The sequence below is a fragment of the Pezoporus wallicus genome, unplaced genomic scaffold (genome assembly GCF_028554395.1).
Source record: "Pezoporus wallicus isolate ANWC-B61680 ecotype Strahan unplaced genomic scaffold, APGP_CSIRO_Pwel_v1 contig_3580, whole genome shotgun sequence".
Taxonomy (NCBI): Eukaryota; Metazoa; Chordata; class Aves; order Psittaciformes; family Psittacidae; genus Pezoporus; species Pezoporus wallicus.
The window spans coordinates 552,579-571,935 of NW_026641057.1; the positions used below are offsets into that span (position 1 = coordinate 552,579).

Consider the following 19,357-nt stretch of genomic DNA (forward strand, 5'->3'; position numbering starts at 1 on the left):
GGGCCGGCTCAGCGCGGGGGCCGCCCGCCGCGGCTGATGCCGCTGCCGGCCGCCCGCGGGGTGGCTGAGGCGGGTGGAGGGGCTAGGGCTGGGGCTGGGGCTGGAGGAGGCGGCGGGCGGCTCCCGGCCATGTGGCGGCCAGGGGTGCGCGGGGTCCTGGGCCGGGCGTGCCTGCTGCTCCTGCCGCCCTGTGCCCTGGTGCTGGTGGCGGTGCCCGGCTCCGCGTCCCACCCGCAGCCCTGCCAGATTCTGCGGCGCATCGGGCACACCGTCAGGGTGGGGGCTACCCACCTGCAGCCCCGCTCCGCCGCTTGGCCCGTGGAGGCGGCGGGCTGGAGGAGGGCGAGAGGCAGCCCCGAAGGGGTGATCGCCGCGGGGCCCCGGAGCAGGTGGCCGGGGGGCGGCGGGGAGCTGCGGCTGCCCCCCTCGCCGCGGGACGCGCTGCTGCTGGCTGTGGCGAACCTCAACAGAGTGGCCGGGCTGCTTCCCTACAACCTGTCCCTGGAGGTGGTGATGGCTATCGAGGCGGGGCTGGGCGACCTGCCCTTCTTCCCCTTCTCTTCCCCCAGTGCCTCCTGGAGCAACGACCCCCTCTCCTTCCTGCAGAGCCTCTGCCACACAGTGGTGGTGCAGGGGGTCTCCGCCATCCTCGCCTTCCCGCAAAGCCGCGGGGAGATGCTGGAGCTGGACTTCATCTCGGCAGCGCTGCGCATCCCCGTGGTCAGCATCGTGCTGAGCGAGTTCCACCGGCGGAGTCCGGTAAGGCGCAGCGGGGTACGCGGGGAGGCGGGCAGGGCTGCCCCCGCACAGGGGCAGGCAGCGCGGTGTTCGCTGCAGAGGCGGCCCCCGCACCCTGTTCTCTGCGGGGAAGGGTCCTTGGTCCGACCGGTGTCTGGGCGGGTCGTGGAGGACGTGGGAGCTGGGTAGCGGCCGGGATGCGGAGGGACCCTGCCCGACCCCTGCCCGGGAAGAAGCCCTCTGACTCTGGGGCCTTCGGAATCGCTTTTCTCTCTTTTCCCTCCTCCTGTGTCGTCTCCCGTGTTGCCCCTTCCTCTGAGCCCTGCGGTAGAGGGGAGAAGCATCCTCTCTGTGGAAAGGAACAGCTCGGTGGCAAAAGCTAAGTAGAGAGCCTGAAGTCATACGCTGCGTTAAGTTGCAGACTTGAGAAGTGGTGTCCAAGATATGCACTGGAGAGGATCTTCTTTTCTTTTGGTCCTGAGCTTAGCTTTTGGAGAAGGACATGCTTTGCAGACAAAAATAAGGTTGTTATCAAAAAATCAGAAAAAAAAAAAAGTAAAGTCTAAGCCCAGCATTCAGGGTGTTCACTGAATTTATTACTGGTCTAAATGCTGCGCTGTCATTGTGTGTGGGCAGTGTAGGTTGTTCACCAGGTGACACTTCTTGGGGAAGTTGTTCACTGTAACTTGACTGCCTTGAGCTCTCTAAAGCATTAGGATTTTCTTTACTTGTAGCTCAGGCATTGTTGCTAGATCAGATTTTTGCTAAATCTAATTGCCTTACTAAAATAGTAGAAACTTAATTCCGACAGTATCTGTGTGTGTTAGTGTAGCTAAAAGAGTAAAAACTAATGACTGTCTTAGGCACAAATAGTAGTACTATCCAACGGGAGCTAAACTTTCTGTTACACAGAGATGGCAATTGTCATGGTGTAGACCCAGCCAGTAACTCAGCACCATGCAGCCGTTTGCTCACCCACCTCCAGGTGGGAGGAGAAAGTATGTAAACCCTATGGGTTGAGGTGAGAACAGCCCAATAGCTAAAGTATCGGACAAAATTACTACTACTAATGATAATAATAATGATAAGGGAAATAACAGGGAGAGAGAATATAAAACTAAAAGAGAAAAGAAAAAAAAACAGCCATGAACACAAGTGATGCACAATACAGTTGCTCACCACCCGCCGACTGATATCCAGCCCAACCCAAGCAGCGATCTGGGCCTTCTGGGTGACTCACCCCAGTTTATAAACTGGACATGACATGCTGTGGTATGGCATACCCATTTGGCTACTTTGGGTCGGGTGTCCTGTCTCTGCTTCCTCCTGGCTTCCTGCCCCTCTTCACTAGCAGAGTATGAGAGACTGAAAAGTCCAGGATAAGCATTACTTAGCAACAGCTAAAATATTGGTGTGTTAATCAGCACTGTTCTCAGACTAAAGCCAAAGCGCAGCACTGCACCAGCTACTAAGAGGGAGAAAAATAACAGTTACAGCTGAAACCGAGACAACAACTTAGTGTTACACACTCTGGAAAAGGTGACATTTCAGTATTTTGCAAATGTGTGGTTGATGCCAGTAATCATCTTCAGGTCAAAGAACAATGCTCTAATCTGTGTGACCCATGCAATGGAAATCATGAATGAAATGGCAGAACCTGCCATGTAAATAGCCAGGAGAAGTAGTTGTTTTGTATAAAAAGAGGTAGCTCAAGTTTACCTTCAAAATGTAATCAGAACATAAAGATTACCAGTGATTTTACTTTTCAAAAGTAAATGCAAAACTGCCTGGATCACCACTGGACTTCTGTATTTTTTGAGTTAGATTGCTGTAGAAAAGTTAGGAAAAGAAAGTCTGTGCTAGGCAGCTCTTAGTCTGTAACTGAAGATGCATGACTGCTGTATGCTGGTCTGAGCTCTGATAGTTTTCTCTACCTCAGCAAAATTCATGTAACTCAGGTTTCTCTAGATTTGTACAGAAATTCAAGGGTAATCAGTGCCACTGGATGCCACTTTTGATGCAAATTGGGTGTCAGTAACACCCAAGTTTTCACAGTTACATCTACCAGTTTTGCAGCTACACTTGCAGTTGCAATGGAGTCAGTAGGAAAAGTTCCCTGAAGACCAGATCCTAAGCCCAGCATTGTATTGCAATGCCTGTTAAAAACAGAAATATTTTCTCTTTCATCTTAGAGATGAGTCTATGTTGATGACGCAAGATGTGTTAAACACATACAGCACAGGTTAGAGCCATTGCTCCTTTCCACAAACTTCAAAGCTTCCGCTTAACTTTCAGATTGCTCTCAATGGGGAGGCAACTCGATCAATCTATCCAAATCAAGACTTTGTTTTTTAAGCAAACATTTAATTGTCATTGTCTCCAGTGACAGTGAAACCAATGCTGGCATTGAACCTGTGCTGACAAGAGTCCAGGTTGGTCTTTTTTTCAGCTGAGCTAAGAAAAATAACCCTTCAAGGCTCTATGGATTTGAAAAAAACCTCAGTCTTACTTAAAGACCAGCAGGTAATACAAGTGTATTAGTCTCTCAAGATGGCTTGGAGAGCCTGACATCTTTCTGAACACTCTGTTTCATACCTTCACTCAATAAATACCATTTTAAGCCTAACTCTGGAGGCAGCACTCTTAACTTCAACAGTCTTACCTCACATGCTTTCCAGAGTTACAGGATTTTCAACAGCATCTTGGACCTGGGGAACCCCAGAGATACTGACCTCAGAACCCTCTGGTGGGTTACTGCCTGCTGTAGCAAGGATTTTTGTCACCTATAGTCCCATGCAAGCACTGGCATAAAATGAACGTGCCTCGAACCTTCCTGGTTTAATGGCCCTGGAGCTACAGACTGGCAGTTTTAGAGGAAGTGAGTATAAATGACATCTTTATAGGTGAGACAGATTTTCCTGATAAGGCCCAGCATGCAGTTTTCCAGAGAAGAGTCAGAAGAAAACTCAGTCAAGAAGAACTTCTGAAATGTGAAGCATCAACCTCCCGGGGGACACCCTTCCCACTGATACTTTGCCAGAGCAATTCTCCCTCCCCCCAAAACTACTGCTGCATGCTTTTGGGAGCTGCCAACAGTTAGCTTTCTTCCAGGCAGACCCAAAACTTTCTTGCCCTTGAAGAGCACTGCCCACCGTCTGCCATATGAGGAGCATGGCAAGCATACTAATGAACTCAACGTTTGCTAGATACCGTCTCGAGTTGCTTTACCTCAGCATTCATAATTTTTGTTAGGATGGTTTTTAATGTAGTAACAAGTTCTCATTTTCCACATTATGTGAGGACTAAAACATACACATAGTATGTACTGCTGCTGAATATTTCCATCATTACTTCATACAGAACTTTCTTATGAGCATGTTGATTTTTGAGCAAATCTTCCCTAATGTGGCAAAAAGCAATACTTAAAATGAAAAGTAAGATAAGGATCCAGAATTGAAATATGTTTCAATAATGCTGGCGGTTGCCTCTGTGTAAGATTGAGAGGAAATCCACATTGGTACAGCTGGGCAACGATAGTCATGTAGATACCTACTGTGTTCGAGTGTCTTTAAAAGTCTGTTTCTCATTAAATTATACTCTCCTGAAGCAAATAAAAAAAAAAACAACCAAAAACACAACAACAACAAAAAATACACTATAGTCTTCCTCCATGACAATTAACAATCACCAGACAACAGCCATCACAAAGTGTGGTACCACACCTGTTACAAGCAACAGCTTTTGAGGGAGACTCATTATTGTGAGTGGCAAAATGCACGTGGCTTGGATGCTACACAGGGTAAAATGCAACATCTTTCATTTTCATATGTATATGGGATTTAATGACTAACATATACTGTCAATAAATCCAGATGCTGTTATGACCTAAAAAAAGCTGTTTACTTTTTTGAGTTTACTGTCAGCCTTGTAAATCTTCATGCTCTTGGTAAACAAAAGTAACAATTTAACACTAACATTCAGCAAGCAAAAACCCACTGGATTTCTTCACTACTAACACAAATGCAAATTGCACTGAAGCTTTGACAGCTCATTATTTTGGAGACAGCAACTCAAGAGCACTGATGCCATTGAGGCAGGGCTTGTCACATAGGTTTGTTCTTTTATTCCAAGACTGCCAACATCATTAATAATTTTCCCAGGGATTGTACAGGGAAAAGATACATGCAACATGAGCCATAAATACAGTGATATCACTTCTAGTACAACAGTTCCGAGCCAAGAGTCTTAAAAGGATAGCCCATAATATCCATTTTATATATGATACTATCAGAAATACAGGGGAGATCATGTTTGCAGGAGCAATCTCTGCTGAAGTTCAGCAAATCTCTGAACTTCAGAATTTAGGGAGTATTTTCAGTGGGTTTCAGATAAATCAGTACTTTTGATGTCTTTTGACATGAAAAGGAATCTTTTCAAAGCAATGAAACAGAATAAAGTAAATCTGAATAATCGGTGCCCGCATAGCTAGTCTGTGCTTTATCTGGTTTCCTGAGGAGTTGAAATTGCAGCACTGCTGATTACTGCCAAGACTTAAGAGAGGGTTAAAAGAATAAATAAATAAAGTCAGAGTTTTAGGTTAAACAGTGAATTCCCTGGTGAAGTAGCAAGCTGAGCCTCAGAAGAGATGCTGTAAAAAGAAACCGACGATTAATGTTTAATTTTTGGTTTGCTTTTAAAGGGGTTATGCTTTCTCTTTAAAACAGCTTTATAGTGTGTGTGTATAGCTATATAGATATATAGATACATATATATTTAGATATAGACATAGATAGATATAGATATAACTCAAACCACCCTGGGTGGGAAATTATACATCTTTCCCTTCAGAAAATAGCCAGGAATATCATTGTGTGTATGGTGTCCCCAGGAGTAATACTGACCTGCCAGACACCTGCACCAATAAGGGCAGGCAGAAATTACAGCAAGGGAAGGGAGATGTGGAAAAGCTTCTGTCCAGCTAAACACCCAAAGATGCTTTTTCTCCTTCGTCAAGCCAGAACTGCACTTTTGCATAAAAAATGGTTTTGATCATCCAAGAAAAACAAGGTTTTAAAAAAATCTCATTTTCCAGAAGAGACTGCAAAACACATGCTTAGCTGTATGCTCTGGTAATTCAAACCATCATTGCTAGCCTGACATAGTCCAAATGTTGAAGTTTGTACTAGTAGTTACTGTGTAGATGAGGAATATCTATTCAATCTTTCCCTGTGATCACCAACCCTTCTCACCTCACACTGCATAAATGATACATATGGCATGTACCTTTTTTTCTGTTCACTTCAAGAGGGTTTATGGAAGGTGCTTTGATGGAAAAAAGGATAGAAATTGAAAGGATGTGCAAACAGATGTTCAGTTGCTTCTCTTTCAGCTAAAGGTCTCTGTTCAGTTTTGCTCATAGTGAGCTTTTGAAACTTGGACAATTTAGGCCTCTGATCTTTTATGAAGTGAGAATTCTTTTACATTGCTGGCTAATGTAAAAGAGCTTTGTGTAAACTTTTTCTCTGTAGCCAGGTGTCCTGTACAGTCATTAATTCTTTTAAATACAGATTTCAGGGGCATAACTACATTTTGCTGGCAGCGTTGTAGTCCTAGCATCATGTGAGAAGTCTCCTTTTCTTAAAAAGCAATAAGGTAGAATTTACTAACTGATCCAATTTCCTGTCTCTCACATGCTTTTCCCAGTATCATATGTTGTCCTCAGGTTGTTATTTGAGAATGGTTTTACTTGTGCTTCTGTGCTGTGTTGGACATTGTCAGCTATGAAAGTACCAGTTTTCATAGTTGACTTGTGTTGTCAGCTGAAGCCAATCTGTTACCTTTAAGTTGATAAATTATGTGTGTTGAAGGGAAAGGAGTCCTTGTTTATATTCTTATCTGCGGTCAGAAAGCTCTTAAGTTTTGTGAAAGTGATGTTGCCGTACATTTGGGAGTTGCATTGGCACTTTCTATGTTTAGTGTTTTTTTTCACCTTGTTTAATGCTCAGGGACTGTTTTCTCTGTGTGTTGCATGCTTGATAACATAAGAAGTCATCCTTGTCCCCTAATTTTTTTAAGAATAGTTCCCCTATCAACAAGTTTTGCATACTCAGAAGCATGGGACAATAAAAAGTTAAAAAAAAAAATGAATGTTTCTTTATCCCAGTTACAGTTTTAAGAAGGATTCAATTCATGATGACTTCAAAAGACCCCTTTTCAGAATGCAGGAAACTGTGAGGGTATTTTGACTTTCAGTTCTGTCCTCTGGATCCTTAATTTCCACATTCCATTGAAACAGAAAGAACCAGAACTCTGATGGGGTGAAATTTTCTAAGGATCACCTTTCAGTTCTCTGTCCAACACCTCTCCTTTGGAAGAAAGCCCCTCAGAAACCCATTGAATTCACTGTCCTGCCACTGGGCTTTTGAAATTAAGGGAACTTGCAGTTTAGAATGTTTTAGTAGGCTGTATGGTACATGTATACAGCATTTTGACGTATTAGAATATATTCTTTTCCCAGCTGTTTTGTTGCTTATGAAGGAGCAAATTTTGGAGGTGAAAAAGTGGTTTTAGGCATATTAGTTCAAGACTTTTAAGTTGTATGAATTACTAAAAAGTTGTTTAGTATTCCTTGCCACCCAAGTCTCAGTGAAATTTTACAGCAGGTTCTTACTTCATCTCCTTTAAGTTTCTTCCGCACTTAGCTTAGAGATCATAAAGGTGTTCTTATTTTACAGTATTTGTAACTCGTAATGTAAGTTGTAAGGCTTGTTTTGCACAGCTACCATTCACAGCATTATTCACCATCCATAATTTTCTGTACGTTTTTCTTTTCCTCACAATTATTATTTAAAGAAATGTTGGAGATGTCACAGTTTAAATGTCTGCTTGTTTCATACTTAGGGGGGATATAAATGCTGCAGTCTATGAAACTGGATGGTGCAGCATTATTTGAAATACATTCTTCATTTGGGTGACTTCAAGTCAAAGGTGAGCAAACTATCTCAAAATCAACAAGAGATTATTACCTAGGTTTAGAATGTGCACTGTGTCTATAATTATCTAAGGTATCTGACTCTGGGAATCCTTAGATAAAATTATGCCAATGATCACTTTGTTTTTGAAGTGCATCCAGTTCTGTCAAGTTTTATCAAATCACTTAGTAAACTTTATAAGTTGTGGTATTTTCAATTACATCAATTCCCTTTGAAAAAGGTGGTGAAGAGTTAAGATTTAGGAAAGGAGTAGAGAGAAGGTGATTCTTATAGTTAAATATTATACTAGTAGACATTTGCTATGTAAATGGAAAACAAATATCTCTATTGAACTGACACTAAAACTCAAAAGCAAAGATAACTGCTTTGTAGTTTGATACGTATTTGTGTACTAGTCTCCTTCCTTGCTGTACTCATCATACTAGATCCTGGAGAAAATATCTGAGCTGGCTAGTAGCAAGATTTTCTTATTCCTTATCCTGTGCTGCTTCTCTGCAGAAAAAAAAAAGCTGTGTTAACACAGAATTTAATACCATACATGATGTTTTGGTTTTTATTTTTTGCTATTCTGAGTGTTCACAAAGCAAAGTCTTACTGATTGCGTAACCTAGAAGAGGTCTCTCATAATACACTGCACAAGCTCGTGTTGATAATGAGTGATTAAAGTATGACAGTGTTGAATCGTTGGTTTTACTGAATGACACGCATTATCAGAAGAAACACCAAAGAATATTTAGCTTTCTTCACTAAGTAAAAATTAAAATTTGGCCAAAAGTAAGACACATTTAAAGACAATTTGCTCACAGGTACTATACGAATACAAAAATTATGGTACCAAGCAGATTACTAACAAAGAAAACACTCTAGAAATGTGAACTGGGGTGTTCAGTGTAACTTCCCCCATGAATTTTTCCACAAAAGTCAGAGAAAGCACCCCATCTTTCCACTAAAATGAAAGCAGAGTTATGGAAATTAGAAAACAGCCAAGAATCTTGTCATGCTGTATGCTGTTCAGTTCAATGCTCACAATTAAATTCAAAGACTACTTAGAAATATTCTCATCTAGGATGCATTTAATAATTTGTTTACTATATGCTCATGAAATACTGAAAACTCGCAGTTTAGGTTGTGTTGAACTTAGTTACAATTTTAAGCCATCAAGTAACACATTTATCTTATGTGTTCTATTCTTTTCCTCTGTGGATTTCCATGTAATGTTTTGATGTGAAAGAAATCCAGTTGTAGTATGGCTAGAATTTATGTATTTAGTGTAATTAGCAGAAAATTGGGAAAAAACACATTTCTTTTAAAAGTCTAGATTTGTCTTTCAAAGAAGAATCAAGCTATAAATTCATGGTCCTGTAGGTATTACTGAAGGGCTTCTAAGCAGGGGAAGGATCAGCTTTTCAGTCTGATTGAGTGAAAGAATATACCGAATCTCACTGCAACATCAATAGTAGAGTTTATTCTGAATAATTGCAGAGTTTATTCTGAATAGCTGAAAGGAGCAACAGAAAAGAGAGGTGAGAAAACAAAAAAAAAGGAAGCAAGAAAACTAGAAACATAAATATCAGTGGCACAGGGAAAGAGAAGGAGAAAATAAACTGAACTGAGAAGAAAAGGAAAAGGTGCCCTTCTTTGTCTCTCCTTTTGGTGGTTTCAGAAGTGTAAAAACAAGGGAACTGAATTTTGCGTGAAAGCATTTTACAAAGAGGTGGGATCACCAAGCACAAAGTGAAACAGCTTGACCAAGTCAGGATTGAATTAACAGGGCTGTCTTGATCCCTGGCTAAGGACAGTTACTTCCAGTGAGTAATCCTTCCCCCAGAAATAGTGCAGACCTCCCAGGAAACTGCTAAGCCAACATGTAGGAGAGGAACAGAGTTTAGATAAAGTTAGATAGCGGTTTATTGCAGCTGCAAGAGGAGCTTCTTGTAAAGGGTGTGAGGCCTTGGTGTGGATAGGTGTAAATGGTGGAAGCCTTTTTTCCTCCTTGGTACTGAGAATTATAGGGAAAGAGACACACCTGGGTATCTCAGGGCTTGATCCCACCTGATGCTCCATCACCTGGGATGCTCCATCATCTGGTCAGCATTTCAGAGTTCCAGGAGACAGACCAAGGTCACTTGGATGCATGCAGCAACATACCAGGAGTTATTCAAAAGGGATTTCCTAATAAATGGGAATAAGTTCAGGGACAGTGGCTTTAGGTTTGCAGCTTTGGACATCCATGACTGTTCTTTACTTGTGGTCTGGCCCTGAAGGTCTCTACATTTTCCCAAATCAGCTCTACATTTTCCCAAATCCCAATCAGCTAAGTTTGTTCTTACCACCATGGAGAGAGGATGTGCAGATGGTGGAAGTAACAGAAAAACTGGGAGAAGGATCTAAGCCTGAGTAGGCAGCAATGACAGATGATTCATTTATTAAGGGAGTCACAGTTGAGCAAAGCCATTTGTGCAAGGGACTCCTTGTGAGTGTGACTAAGAAGTTCACAATCTGGCCCCAAGTGCTTCACAGCTGTCACATCAAACTACTAACATTACTCTTGGTAATTATAGACAACTGCATGAAGAACTCAGCAGGGACTTGACAGTGTGTCATACCACAACTGCAATAAACCACAGTCATTGTTACATGAGGCCTTTGCAGGGCACTGCAGCCAAATGTTTATGTGCAGCTAGCCTTGGGACTGTAACTATAGACAGGATTTCAAAACATAACTATTGAGGCTGTATCATTTCCTAATAACATAATACAATACAACTCTTCACAAGCATCTTGCATCCCTGTAGCGTATATATGCCTTGTTGGTGTAAGCAGAGAGCATGTATGTACTGATGCTTTGCTAGCAGCCATACCTATCTCTGCAAGGTATTGAGTGCGTTATCAGCAGGTTGAGAGACAATGCTAGACCTCTTGGATGTGCCCTGCTGCACAGTCTCCCTTGCAGGAGTGGTGAGCTGGGAGAGCTGTCAGGAGCTGACTGGAAGGTTTCCACTTCACGCCTTTTTGAAAAGACCTGGTGTGCACTGTGCTGGCTAATTAACTTTTATCTGAAATGTTTCAGTTACCTGAATCTGCATGGCTTCAGGCAGCAGATGGGGAGGTGGAGAAGGATAGGGAGAAGAGTGAAGGTGAACACAGCTGCCACTAAAGCACAGTAACTGAGGAAATTACTGTGATCATTTGATTGTTATTATTATACAGAAGAAATCGAATGTTAAGGAATTCAGAAGCAGGCAGCATTTTTATCTTTTCTTGTATTTTTATTACTTTGTCTTCCCCAGCTTTCATCTGTGATGATAGTTTCCAAGGCCTGTTTTACAATGTGGAAAGTATTTGAAATGCATTATAAAAATCTATGAATATGCTGCACGGGCATATTTTAAACTTTTAGTATTTCCCTAAAGGGATGCTATTCCACTTCCAGCTTTTTTAACACTGTGAAGGAAATGATTGCCCTAGCTGCTCGTAAGGCATTTTACAAGGCTTTCTAACTTAAGACAGAGCTAAAAGTTGAGATAGATCTTCAAGCATAAACTGATATTTTTAAAATGAAGTTTTGCATTTGTTGCAAGGAAAGAACTATTAGACATAGCAATTAATAGCCAGAAAGAGCAGTGGTATTATGCACCAGGCTTTCTCAGTGATGCTACCGATAAAGTAGTTACATTACACTCATCTTAATAGCGTACTCAGTCAAACCAGCTTAAAAAGATTTTTTTTTTCCTCTTTTTTTGCAAATCAGATGAAAAGTCATTATTATGAGTTCACAGTTTGATAATTTTCCGGTGCTATTTTAGATGAAAGCGTAATTATTTATCACTTTCTCAGCGTATAAGGCTTACTCATATATAACAGCTCCTTGTAGAAGCACAGTTTTTTCTATGAATTTACTGTATTCAATATAAGCATTAGAATATGGGAAAAATAGATCAAACCTTTACCTGGAGCTGATAGCTACCCTCTTTCGAGAGTGTACTGGTACTGTGATTTACATTTTCTTAGTACACTAATGCCATGGAGTTTTTATTTCTACATTGGTAGGGCAGTCGTGAAAAGGTGAAAAAGTTATGTGCCTGGGTTTCTTCTGTTTAAATTGCCTTGAGGCAAATGAGGGTGAATAGTTGAACCACAAAGTATTAACTATTTTTGGTTTAAGCTTTGAGACATGAAAACTTCAGACATCATTGCACTGTGTTGCACTTGCCAAAAAGGAGTTTCCAGGAGCTTATTCTTATTTTCAGAGTGCAAAATCAAGTAAAACTTTGAAGAAAGGCTCTGCTTTTCTGCCATCTCTCTTTCCCAGTCATCCAGAAAGCACACTACATGCACCAGTAACATTTAGCGCTATTTCCTTGCTCCAGGACCACAAAAGGAGATGGTGTGGTGCTGTATGATCCCTATATCCCCTCTTTGTTGCCAGTTACGCAAAACAGAATGCACTGCCTGGTGTGGCACACAGATAGATGATCTGCTGCTGTTGGCAGCTACCTTCCGGCGACACAGAGGGGCAGCTCATGCCAGACTTCCACCAGCATCTACTACAGAGCTAATGAGGGGTGAAATGATAAAGCATGGCATCAGTGTTTGTTCCTCAGAGACTTTGGGGTAGAAAAAACCACCACATGTTAATCACCTCTTTAAACGTTCATATCACCATGTATCAGCATAGAAATAGGCTGGATAGGCTGGTATAGTTAACGATACTCTTGTGGCCTCTGATTAGGAATCTTGCATCAGCAGTCAAAAGAGGGAAGCCAAAACTGCGATTATTCAGTCACCCTTATGATCATCTTTTATACATGAAAAGTGCAGAGTACTTACACAGCTGTAAATTAAATCCTGTTTTTCATTCAGTTATACCCTTAACATCTCTTTACACCTTCTAATGATATTTATTTCACATTCATTATGCCATATTTTGCTTAATGTTATCTTTCATTGTATAAATAGAAAATCCTTCAGTGCAGAATGCTTGTGGGAAATGATTCCTCATACTGAGAGTTTCTTTTGAGAGAGAGATGGCTTATCAGTCTGTTTAGATATTTGATTTAGATATATTTTAGATATCATCTGTTTAGAATATGGATACCCAGAATCCCCAAGCACCCCCAGGTTGGGTTTTTTTTTTCAGCTACACCATTTTCTGCCTACTCATTCATTTTCATATGACATGCTAATTTCATGTACTTAATCTTGCCCATTCGTCTTTGTTCTGATGCCCTGTCTTCCACAGTAGGATAATACAGATCCTGGAATCTTGACTCCAGAAAAAGACTGCAAGGCTCTATTGTGATACAAATGATCAGCAACATAAATTGCTCATCACTCACTGTTCATCACATTCTCTGAAGAGCACCAAAAATAAGACACTTATTTATAAATAGCTCAGCCTGCTAGATTCCAGTGAAACTCAAATTCGTATCTTCCTACCATTTTGACGGTGCATATAAATATGTAACATGTAGTTGTGTGAAAGTTAGCTGTGCTGCAATGTCCTCCTTGGGCATTCACAACCCTTACAGGTTTACAGCAAAGAGTAAGTTGCAAATTGAGACTTGTGGTGGGATGCAGTATACCACGTTTAGCATAAAGATGCTTTGCTTGACACAGAATGGGAGCTTGTTGCCTATGTCATACAGCTCTTGTATTCCTCCCCAGAAGTGTAATTTAAGAGGAAAATGAAGTGAGAATTCACAGTGAATAATACATCTGATAACCACAGAACATTTTTTCTGCCTGAAAACCACCTGAAATTTCTGGAACAAGCACGAACAATATAAGCATTGGGAATAACTGCATCCCAAAGCCTGCCAAAACATGTATGAAAGTGCTTCCTTTTACTGCACTGGCTTTGAATGGGGACCAGCTTGAGATACAGGTTTGGTTGTTTGCCTGAGGTGCATGATTGTTTTTGTCTCCCAATCTGATATATGCAGGAATTGGTGATATACATGGAAGCTGGAACTTGCAAATACTGAAAGTGTTTGGTTTTGCTATTCATTTTCTATGAGCATTTGTCCTAGTGTAATTTGACTGCTGAAATGTTCATGAAAAGCAAATGTTGATGAGAGCAAGAAAAGCTGAAGTGAATAATTTCATTCATGTGAGTATCTATGTTGTTTCTGATGTAGTTGCCATCATTATAAAAAACAAAGCAATGTATTCATAATTCCTGTTCATGTAAGTGTGGCATGGCTTTGCTTAGGATGAAGAACTAGTCCAACAAGATCTGTGGCTTGCAATATTAAAACTATATTCATAAGCAAACTTCATGCTTCTATCAACTTTAATTTTAAATTTTACCTGACTTTGCCTTGTTGTCACTTGAGAGTTCCCTTAACTTAAAAATTTATAAAAAGCCATTCACTGACTAAGATCAAGAATAATTCAGACAATTGATCTTTTTTTGAATCCATATTATGCCAGCAGTGTGAGAGAAACTACCTGAAATAAGGATGGAGTGAGAAGGTAGCTGAGCTTTTCTCCCAAGTAACAAGTGATAGGACAAGAGGAAATGGCCTCAGCCTGCAAGAGGGGATGTTTAGATAAGATATTAGAAACAATTTCTTCACCGAAAAGGTAACCAAGCATTGGAACAGGCTGCCCAGGGAAGTGGTGGAAACATTGTCCCTGGAAAGTGTGCAAAAATCATGTAGAACAGGCTGTGCTGACATGGTTTAGTGGGGGACTTGGCAGTCCTGGAGTAACGGTTAGACTTGATGATCTTAAACGTCTTTTCCAATCTCATTGATTCAATTGTTCTGTGTGTGTCTTCTGAGAGACATATAAAATTAGTACAATCTTATTAGAGAATAGTAAGCAGCAAAATTGCTTATTACTGTCAGTAAGAGGGTGGGAAATAAGTATGCATCTGACCACTGAACAGGGGACTCAAATGGGAAAGTCAGTCTTCTCCAACACAGTTAAAAACATATAGGAAAATACCCAGGGCTAAGTACCAGAATAGTTACTGGTCTACTAGTCCAGGCATAGAGAAGTCCAGCTGAATTTCCTTGCTTTGTCAGAAGTTTCCTCTGGAAGGTTAAATGTTGTCCAAGGCTGTCACAATCAGCAGTAACCAGTTGCCTGTCTGTACATGATGGTCTGATTCTACATGCTCATTTGACCACTACCCAGTGTAACAATGACATGGTGGTCACTGGAGCTGATGGTGCTGCAGTATCCATCCTTTTTAAGAGTTTTAGTGGCAAGAAGAAGAATCAACCAACCCAGAGAGCCAAGTTCCCTGCTGTGCACAAAATCTGTTCTTTGCAGAGGAATTCACTTGATCTGAGCAGTGCTTCCAGTCACACAGCATGAGCCAGACCAACGCTGCCCTCCTGGTGTTTTTTTTTTCCCTTGCCTTCACAGTGATCTTAGATGGTGTTGTTCCAGCAGCCTTCACACCTCTTTGCCTGGTGTTCCCTGCACATGGTTTAACAGTCCACATGTGTGTCAATTAATATGTTCAAGCATGCATAAAATCTTCAGTCATTTTAAGAGTGGCCTCTAAATGTTGCTCATCTTTCAGAAGAGAAAAACAAACATTTCAACAAAAGATCCTGCTTTCTGTGGGTGACGCTCTCTCTCCTTTATTCTCAGAGATGGCTGGCTGTTTCACTCCAATTTACTAATAATACATCCTGGAGTTTCGTGTGGTACCTGATAAAGGTTTTTAAGCAGGGAATTTTACAGAATATTTCAGTTCCCTTGCTCAGATGGGGCAGTGCAGCCTCTGTGTTGATGCAAAATACCAAACAATATGACAGCAAAATTCAGACCTTCCAGGTTTTTACCTTCCTTACTTCCATCCAGTTCACTGAAACGTGTAGAAGTGTAATTTGTCTTCTGGAAAACTGATCAAGACTTGCAATCAAGTGCTAGAATCACGTAAACAGAGCAAACTGAAATGGGGAAAGAATTAAAAATACATTCCTATTTCTTCAGGGAGTATGCATTTTTGTTGTTGTTGTTGTAGGTTCTCCCTGAAGCAGTACCGTTTCCTGCAGAGAGAGACAGCAGCTTTGATTGTATGTTCTTGCCAGACTCATAGGAGCGATGGTCTGTCATCACTTCCTTCCAGGTTGTCTGGGGGAATTAGATACTCCTCTGCAACACTTCCCCTTGTTCAGAGAGTTAAAAAGAATCAGCAGCACCAGAAATAGTCGATGTGTATTCCTCGTCCCCAGGCTTGGTTCAACAGACTCTGCAGAGTCATTGCGGATTATTTGCATGGAAATAGATAGACGCAAGCATCTTGCTGAGATTAGTGAGACATGACGCTTTCATAAGCGCATATCCATGTTGAACTCCCAGGGCACACTTCATTTTCGCTGGTTCTTACCCTCTCCTTTAAGAGGATACAATCACCCACTCAAGAAGCAGAAATAGTACATGACTAACTATGTCACAGAACAAATGATTAACGCTAAGTAGTTTGTGCTAGCTGTTTGCAAACAATCCACGTGCCAACAATTATGCTGAAGCAATTTTGTGAATACCTAACTCAATGTATTTTGCATAACTCAAGGCTGACTCCCAAATCATTAAACTCATAACTTCTGTCTTGTTTGTTAGGTTCATAAATGGCATCATTTATTCTAGTCCATGGAACTGGTGGTGCTAGGCTTGGCTGTGATGTCAGTCTGTAACGCTGGACTGGCGAAGGCCGTAGGAAGGATCGTGAATGATGTGCCATTTCAAGCAAGTCACAGCTGCTATGTTTTTCAAATTTACAAGCCACAAAGTGCACAGGGGGCAGTTGTATTCAGGCAGATCCATTAATACATCTGATATTTTCAGATTTGCAGCTACACCAATATTATGTTATTTGCCTCAGCTGCATCCAGCCTACCTATAGGGATCTTGGTCTGGCTGCCAGACTGCGTCAAAATACTCATAGAGTTTGTTATCAGGAGCTGAGGGCATCTTCATCAGGTGCAGTCACTCATCAGCTACCTGCTGACGTCAGGATTAAAGAGCTGGCCTAGAGAAAGCATAGCATCCATATGCATCATCATGTGGGCCAGGGCAGGAAAAGCTGAGCTGTGAGGAAGAAAATGTCTTGTATGTCTGTAGGAAGCTAAAGCACAGACAAGAGTTTATTGATTCATTTGGTTTAGAGTATCTGAGAGCCTTTTGTGCATCCCTAGCAGATCCTAAAGCACAAAGCTCTTAAAAAATAAATTGAATACCCAATGTACTTGGGTAATTGGTGCTTTGCAATGAGCATAGTGGTTTTCAGCTGTCATAGAGTTGCACAAACCCTAAATAACTTTAAGGAGGAGACATATTTTAAAAGAGGGGGATATAGAGACAGTGGAAATGACAAGGAATTTCAGCAGAAAAGGTAGAGCCAGTATCAAAAAGAAAACTAGATTTGTAAAGGCCTTTCCCCTCATTTCCATGCTTCAAAACATTTTTCTCATGAGTAACATCCAGCCTGTTAAGTTGTTGCTACTGCTTTCGTTATTTTCTCATGAACAACCCCTTGGCAGATTAATAGGGCAAATAATACGCCACAACATTTTTTTCCCTTTCATCTTCCAGAAAAGTAACATAGCCGTACAAATAAGATTTTGCGTAAATAGGTAGGATTAAATACTTTATTTACAATGAAGTACATTTGGTATTTAATTCCATCACAACAATTTGTCCAGCTATTATTTTTTTCTGTAAGGGTAATAGTATATTAAACTTCCCCACCACCAAACTGCTAGTAAGAGCCGTGCACTGAGTTATTTTTGTCCATCTGCTGCTGAGTTTCTCATTAACAAGAGAAGGTCCTGTATTTCTTTGATATGTGTATAGATTTCCGATTTTTTTTACCTCTGTGCAGTTTATGCAGCTCTGTGCAGTTTATGCAGCTCTGCAGCACCACTAACAGTGTAGTGCTGGCCTCTGTTGCGGAGCTTGCCTCCAGGCTGCGCACTGAGCACTAGCGGCATAACAAAAAGGAAGGGAAGGCTGCAAGGCAAAAAGCTCTCTTTTCATGGTAGAGCTGCTGTGCCCCGGGCAATTATTGGGGTCCATCGCCACCTGTAGTCGTTTATCCATACAGTGCTTATATGCAATTGCAACAAGAAAGGGAAGGCTGATGAGCTTCTCCTGACAGTGTGATACTGGGACCAGCCGCACTTGCTAAAGGCAGAGCCAAAGGAAAAGAGAATTACATTCATTTGTCCAGTGCCAGTATCCTGTGATTAGTGTTAGCTTCTGGCGAGGGATGGTGTCAGACAGCAATATGAATCTTCAGTACAGCCAGATGGTCCCATCAAGCATGGCATGCTGTTTTTCCTAGTTTGTATGGTCACATATTTGTCTCTGTTCTGTGCTCCCTCTCACATACATATGGCTGGACACAGTACTTGAAACCTGTGATCTATCAAATTACCTCCACAGAGCCCAAACACAGTACAAAGGAATAAGTATAATTCATATTTATACTGATTTACAAGCTCTGTGCAATCACTTAATTGTTGATCTAAGTGTCCCAAGCTAGGTCCAGAGGAAGAGAAAACTTGGTAGCAGTAATCTATGCAAATATTTGTGAATAAGAGAGATGATGGTATTGTGTGTTTTCTGTCAAGAATTTACAGGAGAGCAGAAGATTGAGTCACAACCAGGAGCTGTAAATATTCACTCAAAGATCTTTCATATTATAAATCAAAGGATGAAAAAGGCATAGGTGGTGATTTTTGATAGGTTCTCCTAACCCTCTTCACAATACTTGCTGTAAGCCACTTTCTGGTCTCTGAAGTACCTACTACAGTAAGGTCTTGTTTCATAACTCTGTACCCAGGACTCTTCTGGAATACAATGAGTAATTAGTTGCTTATCCACTTAAAAATAATGAGGAAGTCATATTGTCCGAATGCTTGCAGATATGGGGTCCTGATGAGACAAGTAGTGGTGGGACGGGTAACACTAGTCTGGACAGACAGACCAGTGCACTGTGAGTATTGCAATGGAATAAATGCCCGAATTATTTAACAGTAACCCATAAAATAAATAGTTTTTTGTTACTTTCCACATTCTTTACCTATTGAAGCATCTGTGTCTAGCCCTGGAAGGAATGGGAGATTTGAGCCCTAGATTCTGCTTCTGGCAAAATCTTGGTATATTCTCCAAGACTTGTGACCTATTTCATTTTTTGTTTGTTTTCCTTTTTTCCACTGTGACCCCTCCCTGTGTAAAAGGGTGTGAAGTATTTATCTTGCTATAAGCCTTAAGATGAGCAGAAAGATGGAGAGCAATTTCAGAAAGGAGTAAGAAGCCCAGCCCTGATGTGGTGGTGATCTGTGCCTCCAGGGACACTGTGGAGGGGGTTATCCCCATTTTACAGAGAGAGGTTTGCTCGAAAACAAGAGACAAGAGGAGGCAGAGATTTTAAACCATATAGCTTGGTTTTTGTGTTTGACAACCAGCCAGAGCTCCTTTCTCCTCCTCCTCCTCCTTCTCTCTCTGTGTGCCTTGGTAACGGGCTCTGCACAGTCACACACTTTGTGGGTAGATGCTATGTGCTTTGTTGGAAACTCAAATGCTTTTGCTTTTGGGGGCGTGAGGTAGGCGCCTCCTGATTACAGGATCAGCCTTATTCTGTGTTTTGCGTGCCCAGA

At 41.4% G+C, this 19,357-nt stretch overlaps 1 protein-coding gene across 2 annotated transcripts in view; it reads left to right on the forward strand.

Moving 5' to 3' along the window:
- Positions 1-36: 36 nt before the first annotated feature.
- GRIN3A (glutamate ionotropic receptor NMDA type subunit 3A) overlaps positions 37-19,357 on the forward strand; it is a 74,816-nt gene continuing 55,495 nt past the window's right edge. The window contains exon 1 of one of the 2 annotated variants that reach the window (XM_057421924.1): positions 37-759. In XM_057421924.1, the coding sequence (XP_057277907.1) occupies positions 37-759 (723 nt within the window). The remainder of the gene's footprint in view (positions 760-19,357) is intronic. The other variant, XM_057421925.1, reaches the window with a different exon arrangement.